The 14,351-nt window shown below is 42.4% G+C and overlaps 1 protein-coding gene across 3 annotated transcripts in view; it reads right to left on the reverse strand.

Moving 5' to 3' along the window:
* The window catches only part of LAMA3 (laminin subunit alpha 3), a 265,798-nt gene extending 253,818 nt beyond the window's left edge, over positions 1 to 11,980 (reverse strand). For 2 of the 3 annotated variants that reach the window (XM_017498569.2, XM_037727996.1), the window contains exon 1: positions 11,448 to 11,830. In XM_017498569.2, coding sequence (XP_017354058.2) covers positions 11,448 to 11,750 — 303 coding nt within the window. In that variant the 5' untranslated portion in view covers positions 11,751 to 11,830. Of the gene's footprint in view, positions 1 to 11,447 lie in introns of all 3 variants that reach the window. The other variant, XM_037727997.1, reaches the window with a different exon arrangement.
* Between the last annotated feature and the right edge of the window lie 2,371 nt (positions 11,981 to 14,351).

The following is a 14,351-nucleotide window of genomic DNA, read 5'->3' on the forward strand; positions in this document are numbered from 1 at the left end:
TCCTTATTGATGGAAATTCACAGTGTTTATTTTTTTTTTTTGAGATGGACTCTCACTCTATCACCCAGGCTAGAGTGCAGTGGTGCAATCTTGGCTAAATGCATCCCCCACCTCCAGGTTCAAGCAATTCTCCTGTCTCAGCCTCCCAAGTAGATGGGATTACAGGCGCACGCCACCATGCCCAGCTAATTTTTTTGTATTTGGCCAGGCTGAGTTTGAACTCCTGACCTCAAGTGATCCACCAGCCTCAGCTTCCCAAAGTGCTGGGATTACAGGCGTGAGCCACCATACCTGGCCTTAAGGATGACTTTTAATGTGCATAATCCCTAAATATTTGTTCAGCCTGCAGCTCTTCTCATTCTTTTTAGGGGCCACATTTTAAGTTATCAGGTTGCAAAGTCTCACAAACAGAGGCCCTAGAGCTACACACAGAGGATCATGCAGTGTCCCCTCTCTGCAGCTCTCCCATACAGGGATAACACTCATATATCGAATGGTCAATACAACTGCTGATTAACCAAGTTAAAGCTAAAGTTACTGCATTAGTTTCTAAGTCTGCCATACAAAGTAGCACAAACTGGGTGGCTTAGAACAACTGAAATTTCTCTCTCACCATGCTGGAGGCTACAAGTCCAAAATCAAGGCATCAGCAAGTCTGCCCTCCCTCTGAAATTTGTATAGGAAGGATCCTTTCTTGCCTCTTCCAGCTTCTGGGAGTCCATTCCTAAGCATTGGGCTCAGCCATTGCATCAGACACAGGAGGGCCACACCTGTCTTCCAGAAGGCAGATTGTTGAAATTCAGGTAGTCTTAAAATCAAACAGCAATTTCATCAAAGTGTTGCTCTGAGAAGTACATTCTGTGGTGGTGTTGCCTTTTGACTATTTCTTCAAAAAGCAGTGATGGCACATCTAAGACAAGCTTCCACAAGGAAAGAGTGCAGCATACTTTGCACAGCAATTCTTCTCTATAGGGAATCTCAATGCTTTGTCCAAACATGAGCAGGAAGACAGGGCCCCACCCTCAGGAAGCTCATGATCCTAATAAGGAGACAGACATGAAAATGGATGGCTCCAAGGTGATGAGTGGAATTAGCAAGGGAATCCAAAGTTTAGCTGGAACTCAGAGGAAGAAGTAGTTGGCACGTCTGTGACAGCATAATACAGCAGGTAAGAGCGTGAATTCTGCAGCCAGAGTACCTGGATTTGAATTCTGGCTCTACCACATACTAGCTGTGTGATCTTAGACACATCACTTCACTTCTGTGTGCTTCGGTTTCCTCATTTGTAGAAGGAGCATGCTAATTGTCCCTCTTTCATATGTTCATAAATTGCTGTGACAATCAAGAAGTCAATGTGTAATATGCTTTAGACCTGTGTCAAGCATCAGTAAGTGCTGTCTGTGTATGTTAAATCAATACCCTGCATTTACAAGGGGAGCAAGGCCCCTTGTTTCTCAGCCATTCCTCCTTCTCACCGTTCTGCCCCCTGTATTTGGTATTACTCCCATACACAGTATGCACAGTGTATGACGCAACTTGAAAGTAATGGAGAAATCACTTCTATTTCCCACCTCTCACTATTAAGATGTGCATAAATAATCACCTTAAACCCGTATTTCTCTCCAGTTAATATTCATTTATTAACTCCACATGTATTTTTTGAGCTTCTAGGATGGGAAAACCACAGAAGGAATACAATATGTTTGTGACACTGAGAAACTGGTGGGACACATGGGACTCGATGAACTGGCTTTCCTCAGGGCAGTTTCCACCCTGTTGACATGAGGGGTCTAACCAGTGCCCTGTTTGCTAGCTCATTCAAACAGTTCTTTATTGCAAAGCAGAAAAAGACTCCCTCCCTCTGTGCAGCCCAGGCTGGGTCTTAGGCCCCACTTACCCCCTTGGCCAGGAATCCATGTATACAGCATAACCAGAGGCAGCTCCACTGACTTAGACCACTCAGGTGCCACTTAGTAAATCTTTGCCTAACTAGGAAAATAGTTTCAGAATACTGGGAGTTAACACAGGTTTCATAAATGCCTAGATTACAACCAGAAATAAATGTATATCTGGAAAAATGTATTACTGCCACTAAACCTTAAACATTAAAATCTTCCCCCAAAATTTTATTTTAGCTGATAAGAAAGTATCCTTACATAAACAAATAATATCTAGCTATTAAAACAGTACGAAAGCTAATATTTCTATAATATGAGCTATAGAAGTCTGTATGCCAATGGATTATTTAGCATGCCAAATTTGTTCAGTATATAATGTATTTCTTTTTTTTTTTTTTTTTTTGAGACACAGTTTCGCTCTCAAGAGCTGAGGGAATCCTGCTAGTAGACCTACTCTACAAGAAATACTAAAAGGAGTCACTCAGGCTGAAATGAAAGGATACAAGACAGTAATTAAAAGCCATACTAAGAAAGAACATCAGTACAGGTGACTACATATGTAAATATAAAAACCAGTATTATTGTATTTTTGGTTTTTAACTTCTTTTTTGTATATTATTTACAAGACAACTGCACATGGAATAACAATAATTATAAATTTATTATAATGAACAATAATGTATAAAGATGTAATTTGTAACAATAACAAAGGACAGAGCTATATAGAAGCAGAATCTGGGATGCTATTGAAGTTAAGCTAATTATCAATTCAAACTGGATTGTTATATATTTAGGATACTAATTGTAATCCTCAGAATAAGCACTAAAAATAAAACCTTAAATATATATAGAAAAGGAAATGAGGAGAGAATCAAAATGGTAAAAATCAATTAAACCAGAAGACAACAATAGAAGAATTGAGAGTAGCCAAAAATATATATAAGGCATATAGAAAACAAGCATCAGAATGACAAAAATAAGTCTTTTATCATCAGTAATCTTTTTTTTTTTTTTAAGAGATGAAGTCTCACTCTGTCACCAGGCTGGAGTGTAGAGGTGCAATTACACATAGCTCACAGCAGCCTCGAATTCATGGGCTCAAACAATTCTGCCTCAGACTGCTGAGTTAGCTGGGAGTACAGGCACACACCACTATGCCTGGCTAATTTTTTTTTTTTTTTCATTTTTTAAGAGATGGGCTCTTGCTATGTTGCCCACGCTGGTCTCAACTTCTGGCCTCAAGTGATCCTCCTGCCTCAGCCTCCTGAGTAGCTGGGATTACAGGCATAAGCTACCATGCTTGGTTCCAGTAATCAACTTTTTAAAATCACAAGTTAAAAAGCAGAGATTGACAGAATTCGTTTTTTTAAAAAGATCCAAATATATGCTATCTATGAGAGACTCATTTTAGATTCAAAGACACAAATAGTAAAATAATGAAAATAGATATTTCATGGATGTAGTAACCAAGAGAGCTGGGGTGATTATATTAATATCAGACCAAATGGACTTCAGGTCAAAACCTTTTACAAGAGACAAAGACAGACAACACATATTGATAAAAGGGTCAACCTATTATGAAAACATAACAACTGTAAGCATATCTGCAGCAAACAACAAAGCTCCAAATATAAATATGTAAATATAAATATAAATATATATACACAAGCAGACAGGACTTCAATACCCCACTTTAATAACGGGCAGTTTCTTTACAATGTAAACTTACTATACAGTTCAACAATTCCACTTGTAAGAATCTACTCAAGAAAGTGAAAATTTTTGTCCACACAAAGACTTTTGTGTGGATATTCATAACAGCATTATTTATAATAGCCAAAAACTAAAAACAATGCATATTCCCATCAACTAGTGAACAGATAAAGAGAATGATTATGTCCATACAATGGAATACTACACAGTAATGAAAAGAAATGAACTACTGAATCATGCAACAATATGAATAAGCCTTAAAAACATTGTGCTAAGTGAAAGAAGCCAGATACAAAAAAAGACCACATATTGTATGATTCTGTTTATATGAAATTTCTAGAAAAGACACATCTATAGAGAAAACAGCAGGCCAGTGCTTGCCTGGGGGTTGCAGCAGGTTCAGGGGTGACTGCAACAGGTACAAGATAACTTTTGGGGTTAATCTAAAGCTGGATTTTAGTAGCTCTTCGTATCTATAAATTTACTAAAAATTATTGAATTTATACTTCACTGGATGTATTTCATGGTATTTAAGTTATGCCTTCAATAAAGCTGCTAAAAATTGATTCATGTGCTTCAAAATAATTTTGTGCGTAGAGAAAGAGTCTGCTAAGTAGTTTTAACATTCATATGTATACTAAAGATGTACAACCAGGTTCAAGCAATTCTCCTGCCTCAGCCTCCTGAGTAGCTGGAAAAAAAAAAAAAAGATGTACAACACACAGCTATCTTTCTGCAATGGTTCAGATAAAATCTTCTTACAAATAAGAGTCTTTAATTAATGATAACCTTTTGTCCTTTCCTTTCCCTATGTCCACATATTGATTTCTCTCAGATTAAACAATCCAGACTTTCAATGACAATAGTAGCTTAGAGCATGTAGTAAAATATTTAAATTCAAAGATTGAGCAATTACAGTTCCAACTGTTCACCAGCAGCCCTGAAAGTCCATGAGCTCCAGTAATCCGTGATTTGTTGAGGAACAAATTTAAATTGCTTTGAGCCTGGCATATGGACCCCTGTTTCTTAGCTGGTAAGTGAACTTGGTTCTCCAAAGGAAAGCACCTGTTTGTCTTCTCAAATGTTTTGTACATAAGCTTTCATTGCTAAACTTTGGCTAATATCTACAAATGTGGAACAACTATGTTTTTGTTTCAACTAAATTTTGTTTCAACTAAATCATTTTTTAAAAAGAATCATTCACCCTTAAGTTGCTGACTATAGTCATTTGTCTGAAGTAATAACTTATCATTAATAATTGTTACAAATATATCAATGAACATAGTAGATGTTTTAGACTTTCTAGCTCTCACCCAAGATTTTTACATCAGTTTCACAAAGGAAAAGTTCATTTGTTGAAGAACAAGTGATTCTTTTTCACAATTGTTCTATAAACAGAGCCTTAGTGGCTGGGCATGGTGGCTCATGCCTGTAATCCCAGCACTCTGAGAGGCCAAGGTGGCCTCTCCAAATCACAAGGTCTGGAGTTTGAGAGCAGCTTCGTCAATATGGTGAAACTCTGTTTCTACTAAAAATACAAAAATTAGCCAGGTGTGCTGGCACACACCTGTAGTCCCAGCTACTTGGGAGGCTGAGGCAGGAGAATCCGTTGAACCCGGGAGGCGGAGGTTGCAGTCAGCTGAGATCACACCACTGCACTCCACCCTGGGTGACAGAGCGAGACTCTGTCCCCTCCCCACCCCAAAAGAAACAGAGCCTATACGTAAATCAAAGTGCAATGAAGGAATCTATAAAAGAGGCATTGAACTGTCCATGTACAAAATCAAGATCATACATTTGGTAAATGTGCCCATTTTATCTCTTGTGGGGATAGTGTTTATGCCAAGCTAAACCAAATACAAGGTTATATTTTCAGCACGGTCTTCTATTTCCATTTTTTTATCACCTCTGTCAGATGTCATTTAGGAATTATATAACTTTAATAACAACTTTAGATTCCATAGGTAAGTGAACATTTAAAATTAAAGCACAAACTGATATATTTTATTTTCAACAGAATATATATATATTTTCAACAGAATAAAATTCATTTGCATATTTTTCACATTCATATTTTACATTAAATTATTTACAGTCTTTAACTGTTATCTTCACTCCACTATCCCCTCATCCAACATTTTCTGAGCACCTACATTATTTTCAGACCTTGTGCAAGATCCCTGAATTACAGGACTCTCAGACACCAAAAACTTAACATCTGAGCAGTAACAAGTATATAAAGTCTTGGGTTTTGTTTGTTTGTTTGTTTTTTCGAGATGGAGTTGCACTCTTGTTGCCCAGGCTGGAGTGCAATGGCGCAATCTCGGCTCACCGAAACTTCCGCCTCCCGGGTTCAAGCGATTCTCCTGCCTCAGCCTCCTGAGTAGCTGGGATTACAGGCACATGCCATCACACTTAGCTTATTTTGATTTTTAATTGAGACTGGGTTTCACCATGTTGGTCAGGCTGGTCTCAAACTCTCGACCTCAGGTGATCCACCTGCCTTGGCCTTCCAAAGTGCTGGGATTACAGGTATGAACCACTGTGCAGCCTATAAAGTCTTTTAAAAGGAATCTTAAGTCCAGAGCAACTACAAAGGACATCTTTCACACAACATACGAAATTCAGACTTTTAAAACATCCTCCTGCCTGTTGCCACAAGGGGCCTTTCCAGTATCAGCATTGCTATTATAGATTTCAAAAACAACAGCCGCAACAAAGAATCACTACCATAAAAACAAGTCTTATTCTAAGACACGACCTTTATTCATTTTTTTTACTTTTTTTTTTTTTTATTTGGCAAAATCCTTTTGGCCTGAAATTCTAAATCCTGGTTGTCCCTAGAGATTTATTTTTTGAAAACTCCAAGAAATAGAACTATTTTAATTAACTCTTCTTTATTTCCCATCTTGAGCTCTACATGAGCAGATTCAGGACAATCATTACTCAAATACAATTAATTGATTAATCATCGTCTCTCTTCCCTTCTCCCACCCATCTTCCACCACCTCTCACTTTTCTGAAAGGCAAATCTGTGCAAGCTGCCGGCTATATTGGGCTAGAGTGAGTGTCTCATATTCCAGCTTCTGGAAACTCTTCTCCCAGACATGCTTCTCTTACATCAGGAATTAGTATACCTCCCCAAGCTCTCAACTGTGACAGCAGGGAGCACTATTCCACAGGCTTTTATATTCTGGGGAAAATAAGGCATAACAGCAGATAGCATTCTCTTTCTGCAGGCTACACCCTAGCCTAGAGACACAGTCTGCTAAGTGACCTCAGAAAGCCACTTCCGCCGGGCGTGGTGGCTCACGCCTGTAATCCCAGCACCTTGGGAGGCCGAGGTGGGTGGATCACGAGGTCAAGAGATCGAGACCATCCCGGTCAACATGGTGAAACCCCGTCTCTACTAAAAATACAAAAAATTAGCTGGGCATGGTGGTGCATGCCTGTAGTCCCAGCTACTCAGGAGGCTGAGGCAGGAGAATTGCCTGAACCCAGGAGGCGGAGGTTGCGGTGAGCCGAGATCGCGCCATTGCACTCCAGCCTGGGTAACAAGAGCGAAACTCCGTTCCAAAAAAAAAAAAAAAAAAAAAAGAAAGCCACTTCCTACTCTATCTAGGACTGTGAGCCTGTGTTTAATGACCTGCATTGGAAACTCAATCACACCAGGAAACATGATTTTTCCAGGCCTCCACAACAGTAGAGTCAACCTATCAACACTCAATAAAAATACCACTTGAGGCCAGGTGTAGTGGCTCATGCCTGTAATCCCAGCAGAGAGATTTGGGAGACGGAGGCGGGCAGATCACCTGAGATCAGGAGTTTGAAACCAGCCTAACCAGCATGGTGAAACCCCGTCTCTACTAAAAATACAAAAATTAGCCAGGTGTGATGGTGGGTGCCTGTAATCCCAGCTACTTGGGAGGCTGAGGCAGGAAAATTGCTCGAACCCAGGAGACAGAGGTTGCAGTGAGCTGACACGGTGCCACTGCACTCCAGCCTGGACAACAGAGTGATACTCTGTCTCAAATATATATATATATTCACACATATATATATCAGTTGAGGTGAATGAGGGTCGGCCCTCCCTGGGCAAATGTTGGGGAGGAGAGACCACTGAGGATCTTTTTGATACCTTCCTTCTCCTTGTGTCAACTCTACCCTGAATTAAAACAGTTATCTCCAAAGTTAGGTGTGCCAGGCAATGCTGTGGAGTTTAAGAAGGAAATATTAAACCTTCTCCTTAAGCTTATTTTACTTAAAAATGAAGAAATTCCATTTTGCTAATATTTAATACACAGACTGACTTAGGGGCCTTCACCTAGTTTGCACGTCAGCCGGTCACAGGTCTCCAATAATCCTGAATGTCTGACCAAAGGAGGAGGATGCTGCCACCAGGCTACTAACGCACTGCAATATACTGCAGCTTACATGTGCAATGTAAACATGTGAATTCTCTTCCCCCAAGTAGCAGGAAACACAACCCTGTATTGAAATGGGGAAATTGACTATGAAATTCTATTGACCACACAGGGCTCACAGGTTATCTCGTGGTAAAATACTTCAAAGATATTTTAACTTAAAGATGAGTTACATGTTTTATTTTGTTTTGTTTACAAAAGAATCTAAATTTGCTGACTTTTGCTGGGATGACAAATGGCTGCCAGTGCTATACCACCTGATGGATATTTACAGAATAACAAGGGCTGAGCCCAGCCGAGGCCTCAGGGTCCCAAGTAGTCACATTCTAGGCAAGCAGACCCGCAGCACGAGCAGCAGAATAATAAGGGCATGATACTGTCCCATCAAAGCAGAGGCTATTATTTTACACAATATGAAAGCCTAAATACTGTGGTAAGAAAATGTATGTTTGAGGTCGGGTGCAGTGGCTCATGCCTGTAAGCCTAGCACTTTGAGAGGCTGACACAGGCAGATTACCTGAGGTCAGGAATTCGAGACCAGCCTGACCAATATGATGAAACCACGTCTCTACTGAAAATACAAAAGTTAGCCAGGTGTGGTGGCGCTTGCCTGTAATACCAGCTACTCAGGAGGCTGAGACAGGAGAATCCCTTGAACCCAGAAGGCGGAGGTTGCAGTGAGCCAAGATCACCCATTTCGCCACTACAGCCTGGGCAACAAGAACGAAACTCATCTCAAAAGAAAAAGAAAGAAAAATAAAAAAGAAAAAGGAAGGAAGGGAGGCAGGGAGGGAAGGAGGGAGGGGAAAGAAAAGAGAAAAGAAAAGAAAATGTATGTTTGAAGGAGCATTTTGAAAAATGGATGTTTGGAAATGTTTCCGTCTTCTGTTGCTGTAAAGATGAAAATCTGTAACTCAGAGAATGCTTATTTTACACATTTGAAAAACATGGAAACAAAATTTTCTAACATGTTTTAATATTTTCCAAGAGGAGATGTGCAACCAGTCTTGAATCTATTGTTTAAAACATCAAAACATAATACCTTTCTATTAGAAAGTGCTGAATACAACTTGGAAGGGAACAATTACTGGCCAAGTTTCTACTTCTAAAAAATTTTAGACTAACTGAAGGATGGGGCAGAGCTATAGTACCATGATTTAGTGAGCTTAGACACCATAAGACGTGTGCAGTCACATGGGACCCACACTTCGAAGGGCCCCTCACTTACTTTAATGCTGTGCTGTCACCATCTTGACATTTTAAATAATTTTTTAACAAGGGTTCTACATTTCCACTTTGCACTGAACTTTCTAAATTATGTGACTGGTTAATACAACTTTTCCATTTGAATCGACATATTTTTTGAGGCATCTTTTCAGCTAAAACAACCACTAAAATCAAGTATAACATAAAATTGGGCCAGGTACAGTGGCTCATGCCTGTAATCCCAGCATTTTGGGAGGCCAAGGCAGGTAGATGGCTTGAGCCCAGGAGTTCAAGACCAGCCTGACCAACATGGAAAAACCCAGTCGTTACAAAAGACACAAAACTTAGTCAGAATGGTGTGTGCCTGTAGTCCCAGCTACTTGGGAGACAGAGGTGGGAGGATTACCTGAGCCCAGCAGGTGGAGGTTGCAGTGAGCCAAGATAGCACCACTGCACTCCAGCCTGGGTGACAGAGTGAGACCCTGTCTCAAAAATAAAATAAAATAAAAAACTGAATTGTTAAAAATTCTAAACTAAATTTCTCAAAATTAATTATACACACAATTACATGTTCAAATTTGTGTGTTATAAACATAAACTTATTTGGGGACTGTTAAAGAAAATTAAAAGTATTTTCATCATTGTTATTTTATATTTTTAGTTTCATTTCTTGCATGTTTTATAATATGCATAATACATAAATATAGTCAAAAGTATTTTCATCATTGTTATTTTATCTTTTAGATTTCTCTTTTTGCATGTTTTAAAATATGCACAACAGGCTGGGCATGGTGGCTCACACCTGTAACCCTGGCACTTTGGGAGGCCAAGGCAGGCCGATCACAAAGTCAGAAGATGGAGACCATCCTGGCCAACATGGTGAAACCCCATCTCTACTAAAAAATACACAAATTAGCTGGGTAGGGTGGTGCATGCCCGTAATCCCAGCTACTTGGGAAGCTGAGGCAGGAGAATCACTTGAACCAGGGAGTCCGAGGTTGCAGTGAGCTGAGATGGCAACACTGCATTCTAGCCTGGAGACAGACTGAGACTCAAAAAAATAAAAATAAATGCACAACAGATATCAATATGTTAATACATGCATATAGTTTATAAGTAAATAAGCACATATGGCACTACGTTTTCAACAACTTGTCATTTATGGAAGTGCATGATCAAAAGAGTTTCTAAAACACTAATCTAATCACCCAATGATAACTCTGCCCTTTTGGAACCCAAGCTCCAAAATCACGCTCTGGTCCTGCTACACTTCCTATTCCTCAACAATACTTTGCAGAAGAAGGAGGCAATTTGGGTTTAGGGTCAAGGATTTGGAGTCAGGACTGGATTCAAATTCTGCTTCAAGACAGCTTGAAGCTAAGAGTTTGAGACCAGCTTGGGGAAAAAAAAAAAAAAAAAAAAAATTGCCAGGCACGGTGGCGCTCGTCTGTAGTCCCAGCTACGCCCAAGGGGAGGCTGGAGCATCCCTTAAGCCCAGGAGTTCAAGGCCGACGTGAGCCACGATTGCACCACTGCACTCCAGCCTGGCAACAGCGTGAGACCTATGAGTAAGGGCCAGGCACTGCAAGATTCTACTTAAGCTGCACCGCAATGTCGTTTGCCCCAGGTGTTCGCGGTGAGGCTAGGACCTCTCAGAGCATTTTCTCTGTCCGCCTAAGGTGGCCTTTGCCCCCAATGACTGGATGGTGGCATTTCAGGCAGGGCAGTGACGTGAATCTTTTCAGTAACATCAGAGTGATACTGCTGTTATGACCTAAAAATTATCCTTAAAGTACACCACAGAAGGTAACTCCTACCAACTACTCCGAATAAGGTTGGGGAGGTGGGGCAGGAGGCGCCGCTGAACCCTGGGGGACTCAAGCCTGCAGGGACGAAGGGCTGAGGGTCTCCTGCATCTCTAGAGGGCAGCCTCGCACTTTCCTCTTCACCTGCCCGAACCTGACCACAGCCTCCTCTGGTCACGTCGCTTGCTTCCCCCTCCTCGCCTCGGGCGGGCAGTGCCAGGGCGGGGCTCCCACAGATCGCTCCCGGACCGCGGGCCCTCGCGCGCGGGGATGGGGCTGCCCTTCCTGGTCGCCCGGAGCCACGAGCACGCGTGGGGAAAGGGCCGGATCCCTTCGCGGGGTGTCCCGCCGGCGCGGGAAGGAGAAGACGCGCCCACCCCTGCTTTCTCCGAGGTCCTCACCTGGATAGTGTGGCCGCTGCCTGGGGCCGTGGGGCCCCCGACCAACTTGCAGTAGAGCTCGGGCCGGGGCCTCCCGTCGGCCAGTCCCCGTTCCCCGCAGGTGGCGGTGGCCCAAATCCTCGCCGCCTCGGCCAGGTTGAAGGAAGGCGGGTGCAGGCTGAGCCCGGCCGCGGCCCGGGGATCCCGAGCGGTCGCGCCCCAGGCTGGCAGCGCCCGCAGCGCCAGCAGCAGCGGCAGCAGCAGCGGCGTCAGCGGCAGCACTGGCCCCGGTGCCCGACCCCGAGCCCGTGAGGCCGCCGCCATCCCGCCGCGCAGGGTCCTCCGGCCCGCGCCGCCAGCAGAGGGGCTCGGGGGCACCGCCGCTCTCCGCCCGCGTTTCCCGGACCTGCAGCACGAGGACTAGCGCAGCCCCGGGTGTGGGCGGCGCCGGGGCCGCGCCCCTTGCTCCACGCGCTGGGAGCCCGCGGCGTGGGAGCGGCCGCTCAGCTCGCAAACCTGCAGCGGCTGGAGCGGGCACCCGCCGGATCAGGAACCGACAGCGCTCAGCCGCCGGCCAGCAGACGTCGTCTCTCCGGCGCGAGGGGCGCTGCAAACTTCGCGGGCGGAGAATGGGAGAGGCGTTCCCCGGCTCCCACCCAGGCGGCCGGAGCGGGAGCCTGGGATCTTCGAACCCTTCCGGTGCCAGGACAGAAATTAATTAGATCGTTCTCCTCCTCTCCAGGTTCTCACTGCTCAGGCCAAAGCCAGAAAAGCCGCCTCTGACCTGAGAGGAAAGGAAGCTTGCAAACGAATTTGGATGAGAGCAGAGGAAACTGCCACTGCCTAAAGAGCTCACATCAAAGACATTTCGATTTCCCAGCCAAGTGTTCATCCCTCAACGGCTCAGCATTGTGCACCTAGGATCCCTGTGGCACTGCAGCCACATGCTGAGCCAAGGAATTGGGAGTGGTGGAACGTACATACTTAAAACACAGCCAATAATGCAAGTTGTAATTTGCCAACCTCGAAAGGAACCTTGGAGGAAATCCTTTAGATGCCTAATCTGCTAAATTTTACAGATAAGCTGCTAAGAGAGATAGAGTGATGTAGGCCACCTGCCATGCTGACCTCAGAACAGAGGAGACCCCTCCTCAGGACTGAGGCTTTGTCTTATATGCAGAACATGCTACCAAAACAGAACCCACATATGCCCTCAAAGCAATTAGAGGAATGCAATATTTGTACAATAAAAATTGCAAAACTTCTTTGAAAAAAAAGTTAAAAGACCCAAATAAGTGGAAAAGCATCCCATGTTCATGGATTGGGAGACAATATTGGGAAGATGGCAATATTTCCTAAAGCAGCCTACAATTCACCACAGTGGATTTTGATAGGGATCAAAATCCCAACCTTTCCCACCCCACCCCCCCCGGAAATTGACAAGCTGATCCTAAAATTCACATGGAAATGCCAGGGACCTAGAAAAGCCAAAACAATTCTGAAAAAGAATGAAGTTACTCATGCTTCCTGGTTTTAAAACTTAATACAAAACTACAGTAATCAAGAAAATGTGGTACCAGCATAAGGCTAAACATAGATAAACGGAATAGAATTGATAGCTCAGAAATAAACCCCTACATTTATGATCATTGGATTTTCAACAGGGTGCCAAGACTATTTAATGGGAAAAGAATAATATTTTTAATAAATTCTGCTGGACAACTGGATATCCCAAAAGAATCGAGTAGGACCCCTCCACCTCATACTATATACAAAAATTAACTCAAAATGGATATATCTAAATTTTACATTAAAAGCTATGAAGCTAAAACCATAAAACTCTTAGGGAAAACCATGGGAGTAAATCTTCATGCCTTTGGATTAGCAATGCTGTCTTAGCTATTCGAAAGTGCAAGCAGCAAAAGAAAAAAATTAATTGAGCCGGGTGTGGTGGCTCACACCTGTAATCTCAGCACTTTGGGAGGCCAAGGTGGGTGGATCTCCTGAGGTCAGGAGTTCAAGACCAGCCTGGCCAACGTGGTGAAACCCTAACTCTACTAAAAATGCAAAGTTAGCCAGGCATTAGAAACTTACATCCAGAATAAACTCTTACAACTCAACCATTTTTAAAAAGTAGTGGGAAAATATAAAAACGGTCGATAAGCATGACCATGGAAATATGCTCAACATCATTAGCCATCAGGAAAATGCAAGCCAAAACCACAATGAGATACTACTTCACACTCACCAGGATACTTATAATCAGAAAGATAGATGATAACAGGTATTTATGAGGATGTGGAGAAATCGGAACCCTCACAGATTACTGATGGGAATGTAAAATGGTGCAGACACTTTGGAAAACACTTTAGCAATTCCTCAAAAAGTTAAGTATAACATGACCATGTAATCTGGCAATTCCAATCCTAAGTACATACTCAAGAGAATTGAAAACATATATCCACACAAAACTTGTACATAAATGTTCATAACAGCATTATTCATAATAATCAAAAAATGAATACCACCCAATGTTCACCAACGGATGAATGAATAGACAAAATGTGGTGTATTCATACAATGGAATATCTGTCACATGTAAAAAGAAATGAAGTTCTGCTCCATACTTACAACATGGATGAACTCTGAAAACGTTATACTAGGTGAAAGAAGTCAGACACAAGAGAACACATATTGTATGGGAAGCAACTGCTGTTGGGTATGGGGTTTCTTTTTGGAGTGATAAAAATGTTCTGGAATTAGATAGTGGGATGGTTGTGCAACATCACTATCACATCATCAATTGTGTGATTATACTAAAAACCATGAATGGTGCACCTTATGAATTTATGGTATGTAAGTTATATCTTAAAGTGGTTATTAAGAATTTTTGCAGAACCGAAATATCTACTAAACTCTATAAGA

The sequence above is a fragment of the Cebus imitator genome, unplaced genomic scaffold, assembly GCF_001604975.1.
Source record: "Cebus imitator isolate Cc_AM_T3 unplaced genomic scaffold, Cebus_imitator-1.0 Scaffold12, whole genome shotgun sequence".
NCBI lineage: Eukaryota > Metazoa > Chordata > Mammalia > Primates > Cebidae > Cebus > Cebus imitator.